The 22,916-nt window shown below is 50.7% G+C and overlaps 1 protein-coding gene across 1 annotated transcript; it reads right to left on the reverse strand.

Annotated features, from left to right (window-relative positions):
* Positions 1-4,674: 4,674 nt before the first annotated feature.
* Positions 4,675-20,607, reverse strand: c5 (complement component 5). Its single transcript, XM_041042608.1, has 42 exons — positions 20,453-20,607; positions 19,781-19,976; positions 19,515-19,668; positions 19,202-19,272; positions 18,991-19,088; positions 18,787-18,869; positions 18,605-18,695; positions 18,412-18,520; positions 17,736-17,868; positions 17,454-17,569; positions 17,034-17,222; positions 16,496-16,699; positions 16,207-16,419; positions 15,778-15,927; positions 15,531-15,657; positions 15,326-15,391; positions 14,811-15,002; positions 14,321-14,405; positions 13,990-14,072; positions 13,516-13,655; positions 13,174-13,410; positions 12,600-12,660; positions 12,418-12,507; positions 12,094-12,306; positions 11,934-12,009; positions 11,634-11,793; positions 11,409-11,513; positions 10,880-11,051; positions 10,559-10,683; positions 10,062-10,142; positions 9,845-9,997; positions 9,588-9,650; positions 9,409-9,499; positions 9,272-9,311; positions 8,909-9,011; positions 8,395-8,469; positions 7,930-8,035; positions 7,554-7,637; positions 6,975-7,064; positions 5,864-5,956; positions 5,149-5,275; positions 4,675-5,062 (listed from the first exon to the last, which is right to left on the reverse strand). Exons 1-42 carry the CDS (start codon positions 20,518-20,520, stop codon positions 4,921-4,923), a joined length of 5,055 nt encoding a protein of 1,684 aa, XP_040898542.1. The 5' UTR covers positions 20,521-20,607; the 3' UTR covers positions 4,675-4,920.
* Between the last annotated feature and the right edge of the window lie 2,309 nt (positions 20,608-22,916).

The raw sequence follows: 22,916 nt of genomic DNA on the forward strand, positions 1-22,916 counted from the left end.
AGGACGGTCAGGTAACGACTGACTCTACCACACTGTGACAGAGCACAGGTAAGATTATTAGGAGAAGCAGCTGCAGTACTGGCAGACAGACAGACAGGAAAAGACACAGGCAGATGGGTGGACACAGAGACAGACAGACAGACTGACAAGCAGAGAGACAGAGAGAGAGACAGGTAGTTTGTTCTGACCTTAATGTGTTTGTCTCCAGTTGAGGACGAAAGATTCAGGGAACGAATCAGAGCCAGAGACTGACAACCAGGAGGAGAGAGGAGAGGAGAGAAGGAGAGAGGAGAGGAGAGAAGGAGAGGAGAGGAGAGGAGGAGGAGAGGAGAGGAGGAGAGAGGAGAGAGGAGAGGAGAGAAGGAGAGGAGAGGAGAGGAGGAGGAGAGGAGAGGAGAGGAGGAGAGAGGAGAGGAGGAGAGAGGAGAGGGGAGGAGAGGAGAGAGGAGAGGAGGAGGAGAGAGGAGAGGGGAGGAGAGGAGAGAGGAGAGGAGAGAGGAGAGGAGAGGAGAGGAGAGAGGAGAGGGGAGGAGAGGAGAGAGGAGAGGAGGAGGAGAGAGGAGAGGGGAGGAGAGGAGAGAGGAGAGGAGAGGAGAGAGGAGAGGAGGAGAGAGGAGAGGAGGAGAGAGGAGAGGGGAGGAGAGGAGAGGGGAGGAGAGGAGAGGAGAGAGGAGAGGAGAGAAGGAGAGAGGAGAGGAGAGAAGGAGAGGAGAGGAGAGGAGGAGGAGAGGAGAGGAGAGGAGGAGGAGAGGAGAGGAGGAGAGAGGAGAGGGGAGGAGAGGAGAGGAGAGGAGGAGGAGAGAGAGGAGAGGGGAGGAGAGGAGAGAGGAGAGGAGAGAGGAGAGGAGAGGAGAGAGGAGAGGGGAGGAGAGGAGAGAGGAGAGGGGAGGAGAGGAGAGAGGAGAGGAGGAGGAGAGAGGAGAGGGGAGGAGAGGAGAGAGGAGAGGAGAGAGGAGAGGAGAGGAGAGAGGAGAGGGGAGGAGAGGAGAGAGGAGAGGGGAGGAGAGGAGAGAGGAGAGGAGAGAGGAGAGGAGAGGAGAGAGGAAGAGGGGAGGAGAGGAGAGAGGAGAGGAGGAGGAGAGAGGAGAGGGGAGGAGAGGAGAGAGGAGAGGAGAGAGGAGAGGAGGAGAGAGGAGAGGAGGAGAGAGGAGAGGGGAGGAGAGGAGGAGGAGAGGAGAGGAGAGGAGGAGGAGAGGAGAGGAGGAGAGAGGAGAGGGGAGGAGAGGAGAGGAGAGGAGAGAGGAGAGAGGAGAGGGGAGGAGAGGAGAGAGGAGAGGAGAGAGGAGAGGAGGAGGAGAGGAGAGGAGAGAAGGAGAGGAGAGGAGAGGAGGAGGAGAGGAGAGGAGAGGAGGAGGAGAGGAGAGGAGGAGAGAGGAGAGGGGAGGGGAGAGGAGAGGGGAGGAGAGAGGAGAGGAGGAGAGAGGAGAGGGGAGGAGAGGAGAGGAGAGGAGAGAGGAGAGGAGGAGAGAGGAGAGGAGGAGAGAGGAGAGGGGAGGAGAGGAGGAGGAGAGGAGAGGAGAGAAGGAGAGGAGAGGAGAGGAGGAGGAGAGGAGAGGAGAGGAGGAGGAGAGGAGAGGAGGAGAGAGGAGAGGGGAGGAGAGGAGAGAGGAGAGGAGGAGAGAGGAGAGGAGGAGAGAGGAGAGGAGAGGAGGAGGAGAGGAGAGGAGGAGAGAGGAGAGGGGAGGAGAGGAGAGAGGAGAGGAGGAGGAGAGAGGAGAGGGGAGGAGAGGAGAGAGGAGAGGAGAGGAGAGAGGAGAGGAGAGAGGAGAGGAGGAGAGAGGAGAGGGAGGAGAGGAGAGGGGAGGAGAGGAGAGAGGAGAGGAGAGGAGAGGAGAGGAGAGGGGAGGAGAGGAGAGGGGAGGGGAGGAGAGGAGAGAGGAGAGGAGAGAGGAGAGGAGAGGAGAGGGGAGGAGAGGAGAGAGGAGAGGGGAGGAGAGGAGGAGAGAGGAGAGGAGAGGAGAGGAGGAGGAGAGGAGAGGGGAGGAGAGGAGAGAGGAGAGGAGGAGAGAGGAGAGGGGAGGAGAGGAGAGAGGAGAGGAGAGGAGAGGAGGAGGAGAGGAGAGGGGAGGAGAGGAGAGAGGAGAGGAGGAGAGAGGAGAGGGGAGGAGAGGAGAGAGGAGAGGAGGAGAGGAGAGAGGAGAGGAGAGGAGAGGAGAGGAGGGAGGAGAGGAGAGGAGGAAGAGGAGAGAGGAGAGGAGGAGAGGAGAGAAGGAGAGAGGAGAGGGGAGGGGAGAGGAGAGGGGAGGAGAGAGGAGAGGAGGAGAGAGGAGAGGGGAGGAGAGGAGAGAGGAGAGGAGGAGAGGAGAGGAGGAGAGGAGAGAAGGAGAGAGGAGAGGAGAGGAGAGGGGAGGAGAGGAGAGAGGAGAGGAGGAGGAGGAGAGGAGGAGAGAGGAGAGGGGAGGAGAGAGGAGAGGAGGGGAGGAGAGAGGAGAGGAGGAGGAGAGGAGAGGGGAGGAGAGGAGAGAGGAGAGGGGAGGAGAGGAGAGAGGAGAGGAGAGGAGAGGAGGAGGAGAGGAGAGGGGAGGAGAGGAGAGAGGAGAGGAGGGAGAGAGGAGAGGGGAGGAGAGGAGAGAGGAGAGGAGAGGAGAGGAGGAGGAGAGGAGAGGGGAGGAGAGGAGAGAGGAGAGGAGGAGAGAGGAGGGGAGGAGAGGAGAGAGGAGAGGAGGAGAGGAGAGAGGAGAGGAGAGGAGAGGAGAGGAGGGAGGAGAGGAGGAGGAGAGAGGAGAGGAGGAGGAGAGGAGAGGGGAGGAGAGGAGAGAGGAGAGGAGGGGAGGAGAGGAGAGAGGAGAGGAGGAGAGGAGAGAGGAGAGGAGAGGAGAGGAGAGGAGGGAGGAGAGGAGAGAGGAGAGGAGGAGAGGAGAGAGGAGAGGAGGAGAGGAGAGAAGGAGAGAGGAGAGGGGAGGGGAGAGGAGAGGGGAGGAGAGAGAGGAGGAGAGAGGAGAGGGGAGGAGAGGAGAGAGGAGAGGAGGAGAGGAGAGGAGGAGAGGAGAGAAGGAGAGGAGAGGAGAGGAGAGAGGGGAGGAGAGGAGAGAGGAGAGGAGGAGGAGGAGAGGAGGAGAGAGGAGAGGGGAGGAGAGGAGAGGAGAGGAGGAGGAGAGGAGAGGGGAGGAGAGAGGAGAGAGAATAAAAACAGAGTCATGTATTATTTTAGTCCATGTTTTATGCTGTACCTCCTCTGCTGTCCTGGGAGTCTGCGCCTCCTCCTGCCTCCCACTGCTTCTCCATCTCTGGCCCGGACAGCTGGACAGGCTGTGGACAGAGGACAAAAGAGACACGTATAAAAACACGGAGAGGGAGACGGGGAGAGTAATCAGATCTGTATACGATGCTGTGAAATACTGTTCTGACCAAAGTCTGATGGAATAATAAGAAAACGGAGATTATTCTTTCTGATGCATTCATGGAAAGAAAGAAGCTGGAGTTACTTTCATTATGGATGAATCGGCTGATTATCGATTAGTTAACTTACTGTTCGGTTTGTGAAACAGTGAGATGCCATCACAGCGACTCAGAGCTCAAACTTAACCAGAGATCATAATGAAAAACATTAAATATGCACATGAAATGTTTGTTATGATGACGGCAGTTTATTTTCTGTCGGGTCACTGAGTGACTGATGGACACACCGTGAACTCTGCCTGTATGAACTGTTGATCACTTTCATCTATGATTAATCATCAGATTCTAGAAACTCCTCATATGTTCTTAGGTCTGTGTAACACTGGGTTAGCTAAGCTAGGGCTAGTTAACACAGGTTAGTAAGTAGCTACTAGCTAACTGAACTAGTCTTTAATGAGTTAACCGGCTAAAGTTAAAGTCCATAAATAAAACTCGTCACCAGTAAACCGCTGTACCGAGCAACCCGGGCTGTTCCGTGTTTCCTGCCGGTTACCGGTGACTTCACCTTAGCTAACGTTAGCCGGGCTGAGGTTAGTTACTCCTCCGTCTCCATGGAAACCCGTCGACTCGGAGCCGGTTAAATAACGTTTGCTGTGTCGACAACTTCTAAACAAACACGTCTTTCGTTAGGAAACACCGACACGTTGAGCACAAAGCGCGGTCAAACAGAAACAATCCCCGCTTTCCAGAAAATCCTCCGCAGGTGGATGGTGCCTTCACGGCCCGGAACATTTTCCCCACTTTTTGGAAATGTCGCGTCTTAGGCCCTGCCTGAGAGTCTGGTCGTTCTTTAAATACAGAATACAGAGTGATCACACGACCACGTTCATAATATATTATCCGATGTCTGCCTGTTTTTAGGGCCGTTCACAACCATGTGTGTGTTTTTAGGCATTGACGGAGGCATTAACGGGAGAGTAGGGATGTTTCCGACACCACGCGAATGCAGCATGGCTGCAGGTTTGCTGGTTCAGAGTCTGAGGTGAAAACTGCTCTTTACACAGTTCTGAATGTATGGGACTGTTCTGACACAGGCAGGAGCAGGGCTGGATCACCACCACAGCAACCCCTTTAACAATCACTCCTTTAGGTTAAAATGTTCTTGAATCCTGGTTTTGAGTCCTGATGCTGGTCTCTCCTGACAGGCCATGTATTTGAGCACAATATTAAAAACTCCGTTACAGTTTCAGTGACACTGAAGCCAGTTAGCAGACTAAACTAAACCCTCTGTCTCCTCTGTTTGGTGACGGCTGTGTTAAAACACACACACTGACAGAAAGACGACTGAATTTATTTCAGCTTCACAGGCAGATTATAAACTGATAGCACAGTTTGGAAAAGGAGAAATGAATCCATTTACATTTTGGCTGTGAGTTAATAAAACTATGCTCAGGTGTCTGTACAGTTTACTGTGATCTGATCACAGAGCAGTTTTCATTTGATTTGTCTTCATCAGATCTTTGTAAATTCTCCTGAGTGTTAAATGAAAACAGTGCAGTGAAACTCTGTTCTGCTGCAGAGTTATGATGAGTCCGGGCAGCTGCTCAGCTGCAGGTCCAGAGCAAAGTCTTCCAGCTGGGAAACGTAGTCCATACAGTCAGGAGAACTACAGTCTGTTGGCCATAGCTCCACCACAGCCTCCGAGTCCAGAGGAAGACGATACCTGGGGGACACGAAGACAACACAGCAGGTGAGAGTCAGATCAGACTGGAAGAACTACAGGTAAGAGAGTGGTAGAGAGACACTGACTTGAGTGTGACCTCTGACCCGCTGGCTCCCATCACTAGGTACTGTTTGTTGTTCTGGATGTCCACAGCGCTGCAGGTGACCTTTTTTACCAAGTCCACCTCTGTCCCTGAACTCACCGCTTCAAAGTCTACCAGAGACGAGACAAGGACACATAACGAGCAGATCTAAGACTTTTTAAATGTTTTTCCTTAATGTTGTGAGACAGGACATTTGTCATCATCAGGAAACAATGTTTGGATCCTGATGTAAAACATCAGACATATTAAAGGAGCTGAGATCTGTGAGTCTGTACAGTTTGGTGCAGATCCTGATAATGATCCAGGTTTTATGACAAACAGATGATTCGTGTGATCAGACTCCTTCCTTTCTCTCCTCCTGTGGGACAGTTTGCCGCGGTGGAGGTATGTGCTCTGCTGACTGCACATGTATTCATTTGATCTACTGTGACCTCTGACCTTTTTACTACTGTAATACTTGTAATACTGCTGATGCTGAAAATTAGAGCTTTTATCTCTGGGTAACGGAGCATCAGGGAAAACGGCTGAGTCAGATTCTGTTCTCCAGGGAGATTTCCTGAAACCTTGAAGCTCATTAAAACGTTTTCCATCACGGCAGACGTCTGTCTGAACTTGAAATAAATCGTTGTCTGGTGTTAGTTTGAGAACCAGACTCACTGCACAATACGAACCCTTTACGCTGAGGAGCTGTCACTCACCTTTATCTGTGTTCTTCAGGACTTCAACTACGGTGGCTGTGTAGGTCATAAAGTCTCCTTCTGCTGCTGAAGCCTTCACCTTCACCTTATAGGCTGTGGGGAGGAAACGGAGCAGAAACCAGTGAAATGAAAACAAACTGACACTTTATCCAGATCATCTTTTTTCTCACACACACTTTTTCATTTTGTTCTGTCTCTATTATCACGTGCATTTCAGAGTCTTGTTTAGTTTAAGTTCTGTTAGTAGTTCCTGTTTTATTTTGAAATCATGGCCCTTGCGTATCTTGTCTTGTTCTACTTCCTGTCTTTGGCTTGATTCCCTCCTTTTGTGATTGTCTGCCCCGCCCTAATCAGTTTCACCTGTTGCCCATTGTCTTGTGTATTTAAGTCTCGTTCGTCTGTGTTCACTGTGTCACGTCTCGTCCCCGTGTTTTCCTCCTCATGGACGTACCTTGATTTCCTTTGTTTCCAGTAAGGACTTTTGTATTTTTGTTTAGTTTGTTGTTTAGTGTTTTTCTCCTTTGTGGATGATTTTTGGTTGTCTGAGGTTTGTTCCCTGGCCCTGGACACTTCCCGTGATTTTTGGTTTATTAAAAGACTTTTAGTTCCCCCACTCTGCCTGTCCTGAGGGTTATTACATCTGGGTCCAGGTCCTTGCCCCTCCTGTGACACAAACCTCTGTAAATCTCTGTTTTAGTTCTGGAAGCCTAACCAGGGAGAGGGGTTGTAAATTAGCCGCGGCTAGAAACCTGCATGCGTGGCATCTTCTTTGTATATTTTAACGAAGCAATGTTCTCCTTTGTATTTGTCCCTGTTAAATAAATAAATAAATCTGAAGCACTTTACCTGGAGGTCAAACCCAAAATCCCCCAGTTAGTGAGCTGAAGCAGGAGGGGAAACCTGGGTAATGATTTTACAGTTCACCTGTTTGTCTCACCTGTTGGTTTGTAGATGTTCAGATATCAGTTCCTCTGAGAACTAATGACTCCTCATATCTAAAAGTTTCTCAGAAACCCTGAAAACTTTGGATCCATGAGGTGAATTATTTTATGAAGCATAAACTCAGCTGATTAAACCTGAGATCAGTTTGTGACTCAAACATCATCGTCACCGTATCTGATGTGAGGCTGGCAGGTCTCCTCCGTGCGTTTGTCTGCTGTCCGGCTCAAGTCCACATTTCCTCTGTAGGTGGCACAGGCAGCTACAAGACAGCACACAACACACGGTTACACTGTGATAACCTGTGATAACCTGTGATAACCTGTGATAACCTGAGATAACCTGTGATAACCTGTGATAACCTGTGATAACCTGAGATAACCTGTGATAATCAGGAGACATGGACTCAGACTCTCCAACATGGACTAATTAAAGTCCAGCGTTTGTGAGAGGGAGGAGCCTGAGCTGTCACTGCAGTGATTCCTTCCTCACTGTGATGTGATGTCATGATGCTGTGAAGGCGTCATGACGCCAACGCCATGGTTTCATGTTAGTAACATACTGTGCAGAAGTCTGATAAGGACCATAATGCATCAGGAGCAGGATCCTCTCACAGGAACTCAACAATGATGATTAAACCAAACAACAAAAAGAATTCGTCATCAGTCTGTGAACTCTGAACACTGCTGGAATAACATGGAAGCATCAGCAGTGTCTCCCCGGGTACAGGTCGGAGCTGAGCAGACGTTACCTGTCATGCACTGACACTCTTCACCCACACAGAGGCGCTGCAGCTTCTGCTCCTGGTAGGAGAACTGCTTGGTGCACATGCTCCCTGGAAGAGGAAGACACTGCTTCATTTAACTGCTGAATCAGAGTTTGTGTAGAGTTTGTGCGTTATCATCAGGAAAGAGCAAAATAACAAGAAGCTGGTAACTTTGATGAAGTCAGAGTGCTGACTCAGCGTTTCCACAGTGAGCTAAGCATTTATCCGTCAGGTTCACAGCATGAAGGTTCTCTGAGGGTTCTCCGTGTTCTGAGACAGAACCTGACAATCTGAAGTCTAAGAAACCACAAACAGACCCGACTCAGACTCAAACCCCAGAATGCACAGCTGTGACTCTCACCTTTGTCCTGAGGCTCGTAGACACTGAACAGGGACTCGCTGGCTCCACTCACCCTGAACCCGACCCTGATCCGAAAACCAACGCACAGGAAGACATCAGAGGGAACCTGAGTTACAGAAACACCACAAACCACGGTCATGTTTTCCTCTTCGTGATGTTCGCCTCAACATGTGCGTCTGATTTCTCTTCACAGATTTTGAATGTAAAGTTGTTTTGGTTGATAACAGTCGACCCTCAGTCCAGCTCATCGAAGTCAGGTTCAGTTTAACTTCAAGTCGACGAGCACAAATCTCCGATTCTGTGAGTCTCCGACGGCTTTTACCTCCAGCCTGTGTTTGCCTGAGCAGGACCACCTGAAACCACCTGAGGAAACCTTCAGGTGGTTTCAGGTGCTTATGTTTCTGTGCTGTGTGTTTCAGCTTCAGGGCCCAGTTAGAGTTTAGTGGTGTTTCTTCTGTGACTCACAGTTTCCGTCTGAATGATCACGGTGTTTCCTTGGAGTTCATAGTGGGAGATGAGCGGCTCCACTGCGTCTCTGAACTGAAAATCAACAGAACTTATTAAATATTAATCATGAATAATTATTAAATAATAATAATCAGTTCTCACTAATACAAGGTGAGAAAATAAAGGAGTGAAAGCTCCGGGATGATTCTGAACAGAGACATTTAGACATAGAGTCTGTTTAATTCCAAAATTAGACCTGAATGTCCTCACTGTCCCTTTGGTCCCACAGGACCGTGGGGTCTTTTCTCCATACTGTAAGAACACAGGCTGATGTTCACTTTGAGAATTAGAAGCAACCTGGCAGGACAAGGTGTGGGTCAAAGATCTCAGACTGTACACAGCTGATGGAACAGATGGTTCTCAGAGTCAGGAGAACAATCACAGCGGTTTTCTTCTAATGTTTTCTCTGTTATTCTGAACAACAGGCGGAACCACAGTCTCTCATCAGGAAACACTTCAATGTCGTGTTCACCTGTTTCAGGTCCTCCAGGTAAGCATCCACACCTGTCGGCAGCTGGATCTTCATCACAGTCAGACCGGACTCTGTGTATGCTTCGTTAGGAGGAGGTTTATACCTGAAAACACACACACACACACACACACACACACACACACAGATGGTGACTCTTCCCTGAGAGCTGGATTCTGTCCACAGTCCTGTGTCCTGACAGGTATCATGGATGAACTGAATCCTAAACCCTGGGCTGTTTGTGACACCATGTGCCCCCCCCCGTCGGTGGGGGCAGTTGCTCAGCCTGTGTTAATCCTCCTCCCTCTGCAGTGACGGGGGTAAAAAGCTAACGGGCGTCACTGAGTCTGGTTTCAGTTTTCTTACTTTGCGCAGGCAGTCAGGTGAGGAGACCGCATGCTGGGATCTGAGGAGCAGGAGAAGAAATGAAATCTGGTAAACTGGCCGACAGGCAGAGGCACAGGTTCACACACAGGTACATACAGGTGTACAGGTGTACTTACTTCTGGAGGCGTCGGGGCCGTTCACCTCTATGGTGAGGTCAAAGTTACACGTCTGTGTGGATGAGGTGGTCTCATAGTAAACTGTCTTCAGCTGGAGACAGTCAGGAAACATTAAAGGACAATCTGAGAAGTTTCAGAGAGAAATATCCAGGCACTGAACTGAAATAAACCACTCCCACCTTCACGTTTGACACGCCCCTCCCATAACCCGTGGACACCGTGATGTCATCATCTTTCGACACCTGGGACAAAAAGAAACAGATAGAAGAAGAGAGTTTATGGAGTTATTAAGCAGAGCAAAGCAGCAGAAGCAGGTCCAGCTGCTCAATCTGAGACTTTGGACAAATATTGTTCTGACACTTTTAAGAATCACACAGTTTAGTGTGGACCTGTCTCTCTCTGTTGGACCTGTCTCACTGCCCTGCACTTGTCTCACCTGAATGGGCGTGGCCACAGGTCGGGTCGGGGTGAGCTGGACCCGTCCCACAGTTTCCCCTCTGCTGTAGCGGATATTGATGTCCTGATTGAGGACGGCTCGAGGGACGGTTCTGCTGTACTCTGTCAACGCCTCCAGAGTCAGAACTGTGTCCTGAGAGAGGTCAAAGGTTACCAGAAGGAAGTCACCAAAGGAAAACCTGTGTGTGTGTGTTTACCTGTATAGAGTAGAAACCCTCTCCATAGTGCTGATCCTGGGTCAGCCAGGACAGGATGGGGTTGGCGTAGGGGATCCTTCCCTAAAACACAAAAACAGGTTTCAGTCCTGAGGAGTTTCGATGCTCAAAGAAGCATCTGGGTTTAGATCGGTCCTTCTCAAATAGTGGGGGAGGGGCGCCCACCTGGGGGGTGGGTGCATCGCACCGCTGAGACGGAGATAACGAGACAAACGAAAGCTAAGATGAGGAAGTGTATGTAGCGCTTGGCTTCACTGGGACTACGGTGGGAGACGAGCAAAGACCGGTGTGTTTATCATGTTATCGCGGCGGCGGCGGCGGCAGCGGCGGCGGCGGCATGGGGAGGGGAGGGGGGCGGGGCGTAACAGAAGGTAATTAAAATGCAGTGGTTTAAAAGCCTCTGAAGAGCCGAGGCTGTTCACATGACGATTGTTTACTTGTGTTGTTGCTGCTGTGAATCATCTGTTCAGGGTTTTCACCTTCAGCAGCACAGTCAGCAGCAGGTACGCCGTCGTCTCCACCGTCAGCTCGCTGGATTGGTCGGGTTTCAGCTCATCAGTCGTCACGCTGGGCTCCTGCCAGTACCTGAGCACGGCGGGGTGACCTGTACACACACACACACACACACACACACACACACACACACAGACACACACACGCAGAGTACAGAGTCAGTTTCTGCTGTGGGGGGCTGTGTCTTCTTAAACTCTGTGTGCAAACAAAAAAAACTACACGTGATCTGAACCTTCACTGTGACCTGTGAACTCTGACCTGTGACGTGTGAGCGCACAGACACACACCTTTCTGTCGAGCCACGTTCTCCAGGCTGGTGAGCAGCTGAGAGGATGTCATACTGTTGGGGTCATGAAGGGTCAGAGCGTAGGTCGCCACAGCACGCACATACACACTGCTGACACCTGGGGCATGCTGGGAGATGTAGTTTGCTGCAGACCTCATGCTGTCATCATGGAACTGAGCGAGAGGAGAGAACAAAGACGAGTTCACTGGCTGAGTGTGAAGAGCCGAGGAGGCGGAGGCGTTCAGACGCCAGGTCAGAGGTTAAAACAGCAGAACTCTGACAACAACACTGACAAGTTCCTGCTTCTTCAGAACAGACGAAGAAGAAGACGAGTCATGATCCTTTAAGCAGCTTTCTGTCAGTGCATCACATTCACGTCACATTCGCCTGCAACTCATGGACTTTATTCCTCAGTGACTGAACACCTGGGCCTGCCACCTCGAACCGACAGCCCCGCTTTACAAATCGAGTCATGTGCCTGGGACACCTGTTGTGTGATGATCCGCCGATGCTGGCTGTAGGACACTCACTCTGAGCTGCAGGATCTGGTCTTTGATGCTCGTGGCTCTGTACAAGGCGATCAGCACGAAGGACGTCAGATACACTGATTGGTCGACTGCCTTGGTCCCCTCAGCCTGCAGCCAATCAGAAAACACAAACGTTTCAGAGGTCATCGAAACTGAAGCCTCACCCTGATGAGGAGGATTTCTGTGTGACACAAAGAGCAGAAGAAGAAGAAGACGTCTGCTGCTGACCATGATTTTGTTGGGCCTGAAGGAGGAGTTCTCAGTGAAGGATCCGTCCTGCTGCTGAGCGCTGCGGATCAGCCAGGCTACAGAATCTGACAGAGACTGATGGTCCACAGGGACGACCTGATCCACCACAGACAGCGTCTTCACCACCAAAGCAGTCAGCCTGTGAGACAGCCGAGAGGGAGACAAGCATCAGGAGCTGCTGTCTGCCACAGTGCTGTTCTGTGAGGTGAAGTGTCAGAGTGCTTTTCATGCTTAATGTTGGAATCAGCTTCAGGTTAAGGTTAAGGTGCGTGTCCTGACCAGGTGCTGGGCTCTCGCTTCGTCCACATGCTGTAACTGGAGTCTCCACCTCTGAAGGAGCTGATACCAACCAGACCTACACACACACACACACACACACAGTAAACACTAAATGAAACCCTTATTGAAACCCTTCAGGCGTCCATCACCACCTCCTCACCCTCTCTGATCTTCTGTCTCAGATCTGCTGAGTTCTTCTGGATGTCCGCCCCCAGGACGTCCCAGCTCCTCGTCGTCTCCAGGTACTGATACACGTGGATGAGGGGGAGGAGCCCGCCCAGCTCTGCCTCTGCCGACCCAGGCGGCAGGTTGACGAGCTGCCTGAGGCCTTCGGGGCTGTGCATCACTGACAAGACCTCACCTAGGACGTCACCTGGTACATCCAGAGACAATGCTGTCAGAGCTCACAGAGAAGCTTCGCTCAGTAACCACGGTGTGTTGTGTGTCTCCAGCCGTCGCTCTGTAACACCCCGGCGTGTCTCACCGTTAATAGTCAGCTGTCTCTCCACAGGTGTGTTGGGGACGACGTTGGCCAGCAGTCTGTTCTTCAGCTCCACCGTTCTCTTCTCTGAACCTACGACAGCGTGAAAACACAGAAATTCAACGAGCTCCTGCAGACGCAGCCTCACAGAGCTGGTCCTGCAGCTGCAGGGCAGACAGACGTACCGTAGAGTCCCTGTGGGTCCAGTCTCCCTCCAGAGTACACCTCTCTCCTCACCCCTTCAGGCTGGACACACAACCAAGCAGGAAGAAAATGACACTGACAAACTGTAGAAAGCAGTTCAGCACCTGTTTTATTTCTGGTCCAACTCATCTTCTTATGTCCTGTCCTGTCCTATTCTGCTCTCAGATCCCTCACCTTTCCTCACCTGTCCACCAGATGTCCTCAGAGATTCCCACCTTGACCTGGCAAGGGTCACCTAACCGATGTGGATCACCACAACAAAAACTTCTACAAATCAAACAACTGATCTATCAATTGAGCAATCAAACTAACTGACTAACTGACTGACTGACTGACTGACTGACTGACTGACTGACTGACTGACTAACTGACTGACTGACTGACTGACTGACTGACTGACTGACTGACTGACTGGAGACACTGTGATTCCTGGTCAGCTCATTAAAACCACTGAACTGTAAACTCTACACATTCTGTGTGTGCTTTTTGCTGAGATGGAACATTTGACTCTTTTTGTCAACTCATTTCCGTTAGTCCATCCGTCCATGTACCAACCACCACTCGGAGCTTCTTCTCCAGGACGTCCCCGGTTCCCTGTCCCCGTGTCTTCAGGGTGAAGGTCAGGGTGTGCTCTCCAGGCTCCAGGCCCAGCAGGGTGAAGGTCACTTTGCCCACCCCCTCTGCAGACAGACGGGTCCAGGTGCAAGGTGTGGAGCGCAGCCCCGCCCCCCCGGCGGTCGCCTGGGACTGGAGCAGACAGATCGCCGGGCCGACCGTCAGTGTCACACAGTACTGAGGAAGAGACGAACGACAAAACCAGTGTGTTACACAGCTGCTGCTCCCAGCTGGCTCTGAGCATCATGGGATATGTGTCTGAGAGCGGCGTGCGGTCAGTACCACGATGCTGTCGGGCTGTCGGTTGTACACTGAGCCCGTCAGCTCCAGCTGTTCTCCTCTGACCACCTGATAAGGCAGCGGGACGTCCACACTGAGCGGCAATCTGACCGACGCCTGGACCGGCTCCGCAACACAAATACCTGGAGGACGCACAATCCAATCAATTCAGTACAACTTTATTTATCACTGGAGGGGCAGGTGGACACAGCAGCTCAGGACACAGGTCAACAGAGACACGACGAGGACGAGCTGCGAGCTTCACAAACACATTCATGAAATGGATTTCCCGCCTTCTGGTTGTTTGTCTTCACCAACCAATCAAGTCACAGCTTACATCCATGACTGTCCAAACTCATGTTATATATGTGGAGAATCCAAGGTGTGAAATGTTGTCACTACACATCTTTAACCTGGCAGCTCAGAGGATCAGCACACTCACCACAGGGACGGAGACAGAGACATGAAGAGACTCACCGTTCTGGAACATGCCGATGGCCTTGATCTCCCAGGTGGTGAGAGAGTCAGGTAGAGTCCTGCTGAGAGACGTCTGCAGTGGACTAACAACACACACACAAGACAACAACATGAACCAGCAACACTCACAGAATCACACTGAAGCAGATTTAAGGCCCAACCTGCAGCCCTGTCCTCACACTGTCCCTCTGTCTGTCCTTTAGCTTTTTATTTGTCTTTGTGTTCATTTTGAGATCACACAGAAATACAGACCTTACAGTTTATTTTATTTGTTCATCTGTTTGTCCAAGAAAACAAACAGAGATTCTGGTGTGTGTTTGATTTGTGTCACCTGACGCGCTGCACCTCCCACAGCCAGCTCTCCGGAAAGTAGCTCCGCACCAAAGAAGGAGCCAGGTCGAAGTTCGCCCCCATCTCTGCACACACACACACACACACACACACACACGCACGCGCACACACACACACACACACACACACACGCACACACATGCACACACACACACACACACACACACACATGCACACACACACACACACACACACACGCACGCACGCACACACACACACACACACACACACACACACACGCACGCACATGCACACACACACACACGCACACACACACACACTCACTCTTCTGTTCAATCAACATGGCTCAACCATGCTAATGTTAGCATTACACAGTAGCAGCTAGCATGGCTAAAATGCTGACGTCACTTCCATCTCGGCATTTGAAGCCTTCAGGAGCCCTAACAGGTAACTGATGTCAGTAAACTGTCGGTGTGTGCTGAGGCATGATGGGAGGACGCAGGACTGACCGTGGCGTCCCAGGATGAGGTTCTGGTCCTGGCCCAGGTGCTGCTGTACATACTCACAGCAGGCCCTGAAGGCATGTCGGCAGCGAGGGTATTTACTGAACCTCTGCTCAGCGAACTGAAGGCAGGTCACGCTCTTCGGGATGTACTTCATCCCCTCCTCACAGCAGGTCTTCACAGGACCGTAACTCTGCGCTGTTCACAGACAGAAAGACAAACTGTCAGTCTGTTCTCTGCTGTCAGAGTGAAATCATTTTATCATCAGTGTCACTGACCACGCCGTCAGTACGGATAAAAAGAAATCAGATCAGAAATACATCTTCAAAAAGTCGTGTTCGTCTTCTAACCAGGGTTTTATATTTGAGCCAACACGGTTCTTCAGTTTCTACGTCCAAACCTGAAAATTCAACGACCATGAACCGTGAGTCAGCGGGAGCAGGTGAGAACTCACAGCCCGACCAACCTGACAGAAGCTTTGTGTGAGGTGAGTGAATGATGACGGACAGGTGGAGACTCACCTTTCTTCGCCTTCTCCTCCTCAGTCAGAGCTCGCTTTGGACGCACCGCTGCTGTGCACGCTGCATCTGCACTCACACCCAAACACATGGCATCACACCTCCAACACACGTCTGTTCCACCCAGCATGGTGACTGACTGACTGACTGACCGACCGACCGACTGACTGACTGACTGACCGACTGACCGACTGACTGATTGACATACCGCTGGTTGATGGATAGGCATTGGCGTTGGTGAAGAAGGTGAGGCCGGCCAATAGGAAGACATCTGCGCTGTCTTTCCCGCCGCCTCCACCGCAGCCCTGGTCGCTCTGCTCGATGTGACGCAGAACCTGCAGGCCACCGTACATCCTGTTACTGCTCCACACAACTGACACACACAATTCACACGTGTGACAATAAAGGTGAAGAACTGTTTTCTGAGGCGGAATCTGGTGTTTTTTTGGTGTTACCGTGGTAACAGGGTCTCTGTAGTTTGGTCTTAAGGTGAAGAGGGCGGAGTCTACAGCAGACAGAGCCACCAGGCCCTCCTGATTGGTCCTGATGGCCAGCCGGAGCTTTTCCTTTGGCTTGTAGTCCCACATACGCAACGACAGATCAGTCTGACACACACACACACACACACACACACTGAGTGCAGTATCCAGCTCTAACACACGTCTGATTGAACCGTGCACTGTGCTGATGAGCTGCAGCTGCTCACAGTAACAGTCCTGTCACTGTGAGTGCTGTAAACATGTTGTACACACAGGAACACTCTCACAGAATCACCGCAGCAACCACTCACATTACCATGGCAACCACGATGCCCACAGTACAGGAAAACCCCCACCCTGACGCTCTCTCCCGTTCTGACCGTACACAGAAGCGTCTCGTTGTACCTGGAGTCCATTGACACACTTGGCTATGACATCCAACCAGACGGAGTCGGCCACCAGCTCGGACGTCCCCTCTCCGTACAGGATGTAGTACACCAGCAGTCTGATGGACGGGACCATGTCGCTCGTCACCTGGAAGCTCAGAGTCTGTTTGTTATCAGCGCTGGGGACGGACTTCTGACTGCCGAAATTCACCACCTTCCCTTTAGAGAGCACCTGCACACAAAGTGATGTCATCAGTAACTATGGTAACCAGCAAGAACAATGCGCATCCTCCGCTGTGTCTTCTCACCAGGTAACTGAGGGCTCTCATGGCCACGGAGGGGGGCGTGGCTGAGTACACCTTGATGTTGGCGTACTGTCCCACCTCCAGGCCGCGGCCGGGCAGCGGGGGGTCGATGTAAAGGTAACGCTGGTTTGGTGAGTGATAGGCCACCGCCTCCAGACTCAGCCTGGCCTGACTGGCTTCTGGGAGGACGGGGTCCGCCGTCTCAAACTGTGTCAACAACAGAGGCAACAACAAGTAAACAACAACAGCCCAACAAAAAGTACACATTAGCAAGTAAACAAGAAAAAGAAAGTAAACAATGATAATCATCATCCAACATGGCTGAGACTGCTGACTATAACAAGATGAGTCGAAACGCAAGTAAAAAGAAACTAATTCTCCATCACCTCCTCTATCACCTCCTCCTCCTCCTCCATCACCTCCTCCACCATCACCTCCTCCATCACCTCCTCCACCATCACCTCCTCCACCATCACCTCCTCCATCACCTCCTCCACCATCACCTCCTCCATCACCTCCTCCTCCATCACCTCCTCCTCACCTTCAGTTCCGCCCTCACTGCGCCACTCGGCGTGTTGCAGATGAAGACAGCGATGCCATCTGATTGGCTGTTGGCGCTCTCAGAGCAGGGCATGTCCTCGCTCTCCCTCCCCTGTCTGAACAGCTGTCGTTCCACCAGGCGAATCGGAACCCGGCTCACCGGCTTGTCCAGGTGATCCTTCACCAACACCTGCAGAGACATGTGTTTCTTACCTTTGGAATGATGTTACTTCTCTTGTAAATCTGCTCTGTAATATGTTTCACATGTTTCGCACGTGCAGCGGGTGCTCTTCCCGGTGTTCTCGCAGTGTTTGATGTGATTGTGAGTTAACGTACGTTTGGACACCGACACGAAACAAATCTCTTCTTCACCTACATGTAAAAGCCGGCGTGCGTGTGGACACAGCGGTCAGAGGAATACCTGGATGTTATAGGGAAGTCCAGGTTTGATGAAGGGGGGCGTGGACACCAGGCTCAGTCTGTAAGGTGATTTGACAAACTTCACGGCAGCAAACTCCGCCTCCTGAGTGATACCACCTGAGAGACAAGGGGAGGGGCGGCGTGTGTGTGTTACTGATGTCATGTAAATGTCTTTACTGTCACAATGTGGGGACAAAAATCTGGTCTCAAAGTCTTTAAGTGTGAAGGTGATGATTTGGATTAACCGTCAGGGTAAATGTCGGGGTTGGGCACGTGCTGGTACCTGTGTCCTCCTGCAGCAGCACAGCTATGTACAGGTACTTCCCCACCAGGCTGTTCAGGTCTTTAGGTCCGTTGTGTTTGGACAGAACCGACTCCATGTCAACAGTCACGTCCACTTCACCTGACATGGACAACTGGAGCAAACGCACGCGCAAACGCACACACACACGGCTGAGTCAGGGCTGTCTGACTAAATTATATACAAAAACTAAACAGACAAAACAAAGTATGAAAGTAAATATAAATAAAATGAAATGTAAAAAAACGTTTCAAACATTGAAAAATGTTTCTTTACCGAACCATTTGTTCATTTGAATAAATGCACCAAACTGAGTCAGACGATGCCAATGTTTTCACCTGGAACCATCACATCAAAACCATTTCCAACAAAAGACACGGAACAATGAAACCTCAAACAGCTCGTTTCTGTTCAGTGCATCAACATGAACGTGACACAACCAACACGTCACACACACACGTGTTGAACAGAGCTGCTCTGGTGGGTGAGCAGCCTCTGCAGCGGCGGGCCCCGAACCTTTGTCCCCTGAGGGGTCCCTGCCCGTCCCTCACCACTCCCTCACACAGCAGTGTCACTGCGACACACTGAGTACAGCTGGCACAGGATCATTCTGTTCACAGTTATATTCACAGTGTTTGTTGCCACTTGAGTTTCTTACTCTCTCTCTGGTGACAGAGTTGGGGATGATAGTTGGAGAATTCTTCCCGCTAACGTAGCCGTACCTCAGAAACACCTCTCCATCGGCCACCGGAGCACCGTGGAGATACCTGAGACAGGTAAAAACACACCTGGTTCAACCAACAGCGGAACAGATCACTCAAACGTCTGAACACGCTGACTCGTTTAGTCACCTGGCAGAAACCTTGAAGCTGAATCTGTTGAAGCTTCCATAGCTGATGAAGTTTGCTGCTGGTTCCACGAGGATGGAGAAGCTGGGAAGAACTGATGGTGATAACAGTTAATCATTTACATTTTACTTTGTACTTTACATTGTTAATGCACCGGTTTGGCCAGAATGTGCCGTACTCCATACCGTATTCTTTAACTTCAAAGTCTGTTCTGGCTGTTGTGCTGAAGTCGTCTGAGTAGGAGGCTTCGATGGACCAAATCCCCAACCTGGAATCACACACAGCAGATAACATCACACACCCTGGAATCACCTTCATGTTACAAACAGCCTGGAATCACACTGACAACACTACGAGGTCGCAGGAAGTTTGTTTCTCTTTCTTCCTACTTTGGTTTGATGGGTATCTTGAAGGGGTTTTGCATGGATGGGATTCCATTATTAACATCAATCATCTCCACAATGTCCACTGTTGAATGATCAGGGTCCTGAGGGGGACAAGATCACTGATCTGAGATTACTTTGGATGGAAGGAAACAACATTTTGAAGCATGTTGCAGTGTTGCTGCCCCCTGCTGGTCCTGCAGATCATTACACTCACCTTGAACGTCAGGAAGACGCTTCGATTGGCCGGCCTCAGCTCCTGGTTCAAGGAGAAGGCCCTCACTTTGACTGAGGAGACAAATTAAAATGAGAGATGTAGCTGAATGTAGGGGTTGATGAGGATGAGGATGATGACTGCCTGAACAAGGACCACCTGAGTTTACCACATGATGAGAGACACCTGAATGAACAATTAAACAATGACTGGCCACAGATTTTGGGACACCTACTGAGGATCATTCATGATGTATTCAAGTCAGGAAATGAAGACAGTGGATGGGGACACATTTTTGACAAACTTTGCCTCTCACCACTCTGATGTGGGGTGTACAGCGGCTTGTCGGTCTGGATGAACAGGAAGCCGTTGGAGCGGCTGACAGCGACAGACAGGTGCTGGTTGATCTCTGCTGACTGAACGTGGAGGATCACATGACTCACACTCTTGTCCAGCTGACTTGGGTACAGCTACAGAGAAACAGAAAGGGAAGTGACATCATAATCAAATTCTTATGTAAGGATGTATGTTAATAAAATTACACTTGTCTGTCTCTGTCTCTGTCTCTGTGTCGTGTCCTACCCGGACTTTGGCAGCAGCCTGATGGTGGTTCTGGGTGTTGAGGGTCACAACCTCCTGAGCTAGAACCACGTGATCCGGAGCCATGGAGGTCTTCAAGTACACGTACACCGTCACCTCCTCCGAAAACCCAAACAGCTGCAGCACCACTGTCTCCACAGCGTCCAAACGCAACGAGAGAGGAGCTGTGATCAGATACCTGAGCGAGGACGACACGTGGCACCTTTACTTGTTTAATCTGATGTATGTGGCTGTAGATACTTGGTGTTGGGGTGGAACATAACAGTGAAGGATCAGTCTATGAATGCTGAAGTTAGTAATCTGGCATACTAATATTGTCACACAGCTCATAATCAGTGCAGCAGAGTCCGAGATGTCCTGAAACGTCCACTGGACTGAGGATAAACCACCAACTGAATTCTGGACGTCCAAAGTTATTCTCCTAACTCATACTGAAAAAGGTTTTTTAAATATTAAATGTTACCGTTACAATCCAAAGTGTCACAGACGCACACTTTAATTTAATTAGAATGGAGGTCTGAGGGGGAAATGTTTGTGTGCTCGGCTGATGTAGGACATTCAGCCACAGCAGCACCAGGCTGAAGCTTAGTGCAAACGGAGGTGGTGCCAGGAGCAGCGATTAACGAGTAATAAATGAAAAGTACGTGGACTTACGATCTGGACTGAGCCTCGATCCTCCAGCAGAGACAGCACACACACATCAGGAGGACACACACCCTCATTCTGAAGGTGAGGAGAAACACACACTGAGCACTGCAGACACACAACTGACTGTCAGCGGCAGAGACTTAGATTTTATTACTTATTGATCAACTCAACTATTTGTCAAATACCTGCAAGTCAGGGTGGGAACTCCCTCTGTTTGTGTGTATGTGTCTCAAAGGTGAGTTTACTCAGCCTGTGTTTTCTGATCTTACCTAACAGTGTTGACTGTTGAGCCTTCCTGTTATCAGCTCATCAGTCAGCTGTCCCATCAGAAAGCACAGGATCAGGCTCAGTCTTTGCTGTTTTCTCTTCGCTCTGCAGGAAAAAAAAACATAAATCAGAATCAGGACTGGGACATTTTTTCTTAATCACAGTCAGAGCAGACACGTGACAGGACGCCTGCAGGAGGCAAACCAGGAGAAATGTTTAGAGTTTCTAGCGACCTCTGGAGGCTGCAGAGATCATTACAGCCACAGTATGAGCAAACACCATGCTGATGATTTATCTGTTGTTAGAGTCCGAACAGTGGTGGAACAGGAAACATGGAGTCATTCAGATCTGAAGGCTCCGTCCTCTTAAACTGGTGCTAACGTGTTAGCAACCTGCTGCCAACATTCACACCAAACAGGCCTGCCTGGAGCTGCAGAGAGGTCAGGAGTCCCTGGACCAGAGCCGGGGTGAAGTGACTGTTTGACAGACTCAAAACAACCACAGGCAGTTCAGCGTTGGTGGCAGAGATTTTGAGTCTATATCAGTCCGGGGTCCTGTGTGTGTATGTGTGTGTGTGTGTGTGTGTGTGTGTGTGGGGGGGGGGGGGGGGGGGGTTACCTGTCATTACATTTTCTCATAATTCATTCATACTCCTTAAATGTGTTTTTTAAATCTGATTGTCAGTTTGTTTGTTCGCTCTGCAGCACATGAGGCGACAGGACAGCCGCCTTCTAACAGGAAGAAATCATGAGTCGGGGGGGGGTCTGCTGCTGATGGCCGGGCCGGGTGGAGGAGGAGAAGGAGGTAGGACAGCTGGGAATGGAAGGGAGGTTGGTGGGGTGGACAGTGGACACAGACAGAGAGTCCACAGCAGAGCAGAGGGTCAAGGTGAAGTAAAACTTTATTAGGAGTATATAGGCTCAGATACAGTGTCCTTTACAGAAGTCAACATAGCATACTTCATATACTGATACATGTGTCATATATGACCTCGTACATTTATATATACAGAGATAAAGTGACAGTTGAATTAAATTGTGGGCATAAAGCACATCTCACGTTTATATTCACATTCTTCTGTTTGACAGGTGACAGGCAGCCGTCAGCTAACGGGCTCGTCACCTCTTCCTTTCTGTTCACTCTCATTATTTCACAACACATTTACACAGAAACCAGGCTTCAGCAGGAAACCACGTCAAAACATTCACAAAGATTTAGATCCAGGGGTCAGCTGCCACCGACTGAGGCCCGGTCTGGGCCCAGTCAGGGCCTCAGCCCACAGCTTTAGAACCACTGACATAAACCAGTAATAATATTAATAATATTAAAATCTTTAACATTTCAGGCTCTGCCTCGTTAATAAGTGCTGAGCCTCCTCACAGGACCGTGGTGAGTTTCTAACAGAGGTACTGACTTTGATCAGTACAGATGAAAACACAGCAGAACGGCGTTAGCATTCAGGCTGCCATCACCTGTTAGCTGCCATCACCTGTTAGCTGCCATCACCTGTTGGCTGCCATCACCTGTTCGCTGCCATCACCTGTTGGCTGCCATCACCTGTTGGCTGCTAGCACCTGTTAGCATGCGGAGACACTCAGTGATTCCTGAGGGAGCCTCAGTTTTCAACACACACGTTACAACCTGGTACAGAGAAGCGTTAGCATGCAAAGCAAAGCACGAGATACATGATTTACTGTGGCGTGAAGAGCTGCAGTCACAGGCTAACACTGTCCCATCATGCATCAGTAAAGCAGAGACTCCACGTGATGAACACATCAAACGTTTGAACACAGAAGTGACTTCAACCAGTGTGTGGGTGCAACTGTGTGTGTGTGTGTGTGTGTGTGTGTGTGTGTGTGTGTGTGTGTGTGTGTGTGCGTGCATGCGTGTGGAGGTCCACAGTCTGAGAAGTGCTCAGTTTATTTCTGATCTGATTGGTTTTCTGTTCAGACAACGTGGCTCGTCCTCAGCCGTCCGGCCGTGGGGAGTCCAGCTGTGGGGAGTCCAGCTGTGGGGAGTCCAGCTGTGGGGAGACCAGCTGTGGGGAGACCGGCCGTGGGGAGTGCGGCCGTGGGGAGACCGGCCGTGGGGAGTCCAGCTGTGGGGAGACCGGCCGTGGGGAGACCGGCCGTGGGGAGTGCGGCCGTGGGGAGTCCAGCTGTGGGGAGACCGGCCGTGGGGAGTCCAGCTGTGGGGAGTCCAG

This window comes from Toxotes jaculatrix, chromosome 7 (assembly GCF_017976425.1).
Source record: "Toxotes jaculatrix isolate fToxJac2 chromosome 7, fToxJac2.pri, whole genome shotgun sequence".
In the NCBI taxonomy this organism is placed as follows: domain Eukaryota; kingdom Metazoa; phylum Chordata; class Actinopteri; family Toxotidae; genus Toxotes; species Toxotes jaculatrix.

What these genes read in the sequence shown, in the direction of transcription:
- c5 (XM_041042608.1), bottom strand. Translation starts at nt 20,520, where the DNA reads ATGAGGGTGTGTGTCCTCCTGATGTGTGTGTGCTGTCTCTGCTGGAGG. An exon ending in CAGTGAGGGCGGAACTGAAG is followed by an intron (nt 16,700 to 17,033) that starts GTGAGGAGGAGG and finishes TTGTTGACACAG; the next exon opens with TTTGAGACGGCGGACCCCGT. An exon ending in ACCTGGAGGACCTGAAACAG is followed by an intron (nt 8,470 to 8,908) that starts GTGAACACGACA and finishes GTTGATTTTCAG; the next exon opens with TTCAGAGACGCAGTGGAGCC.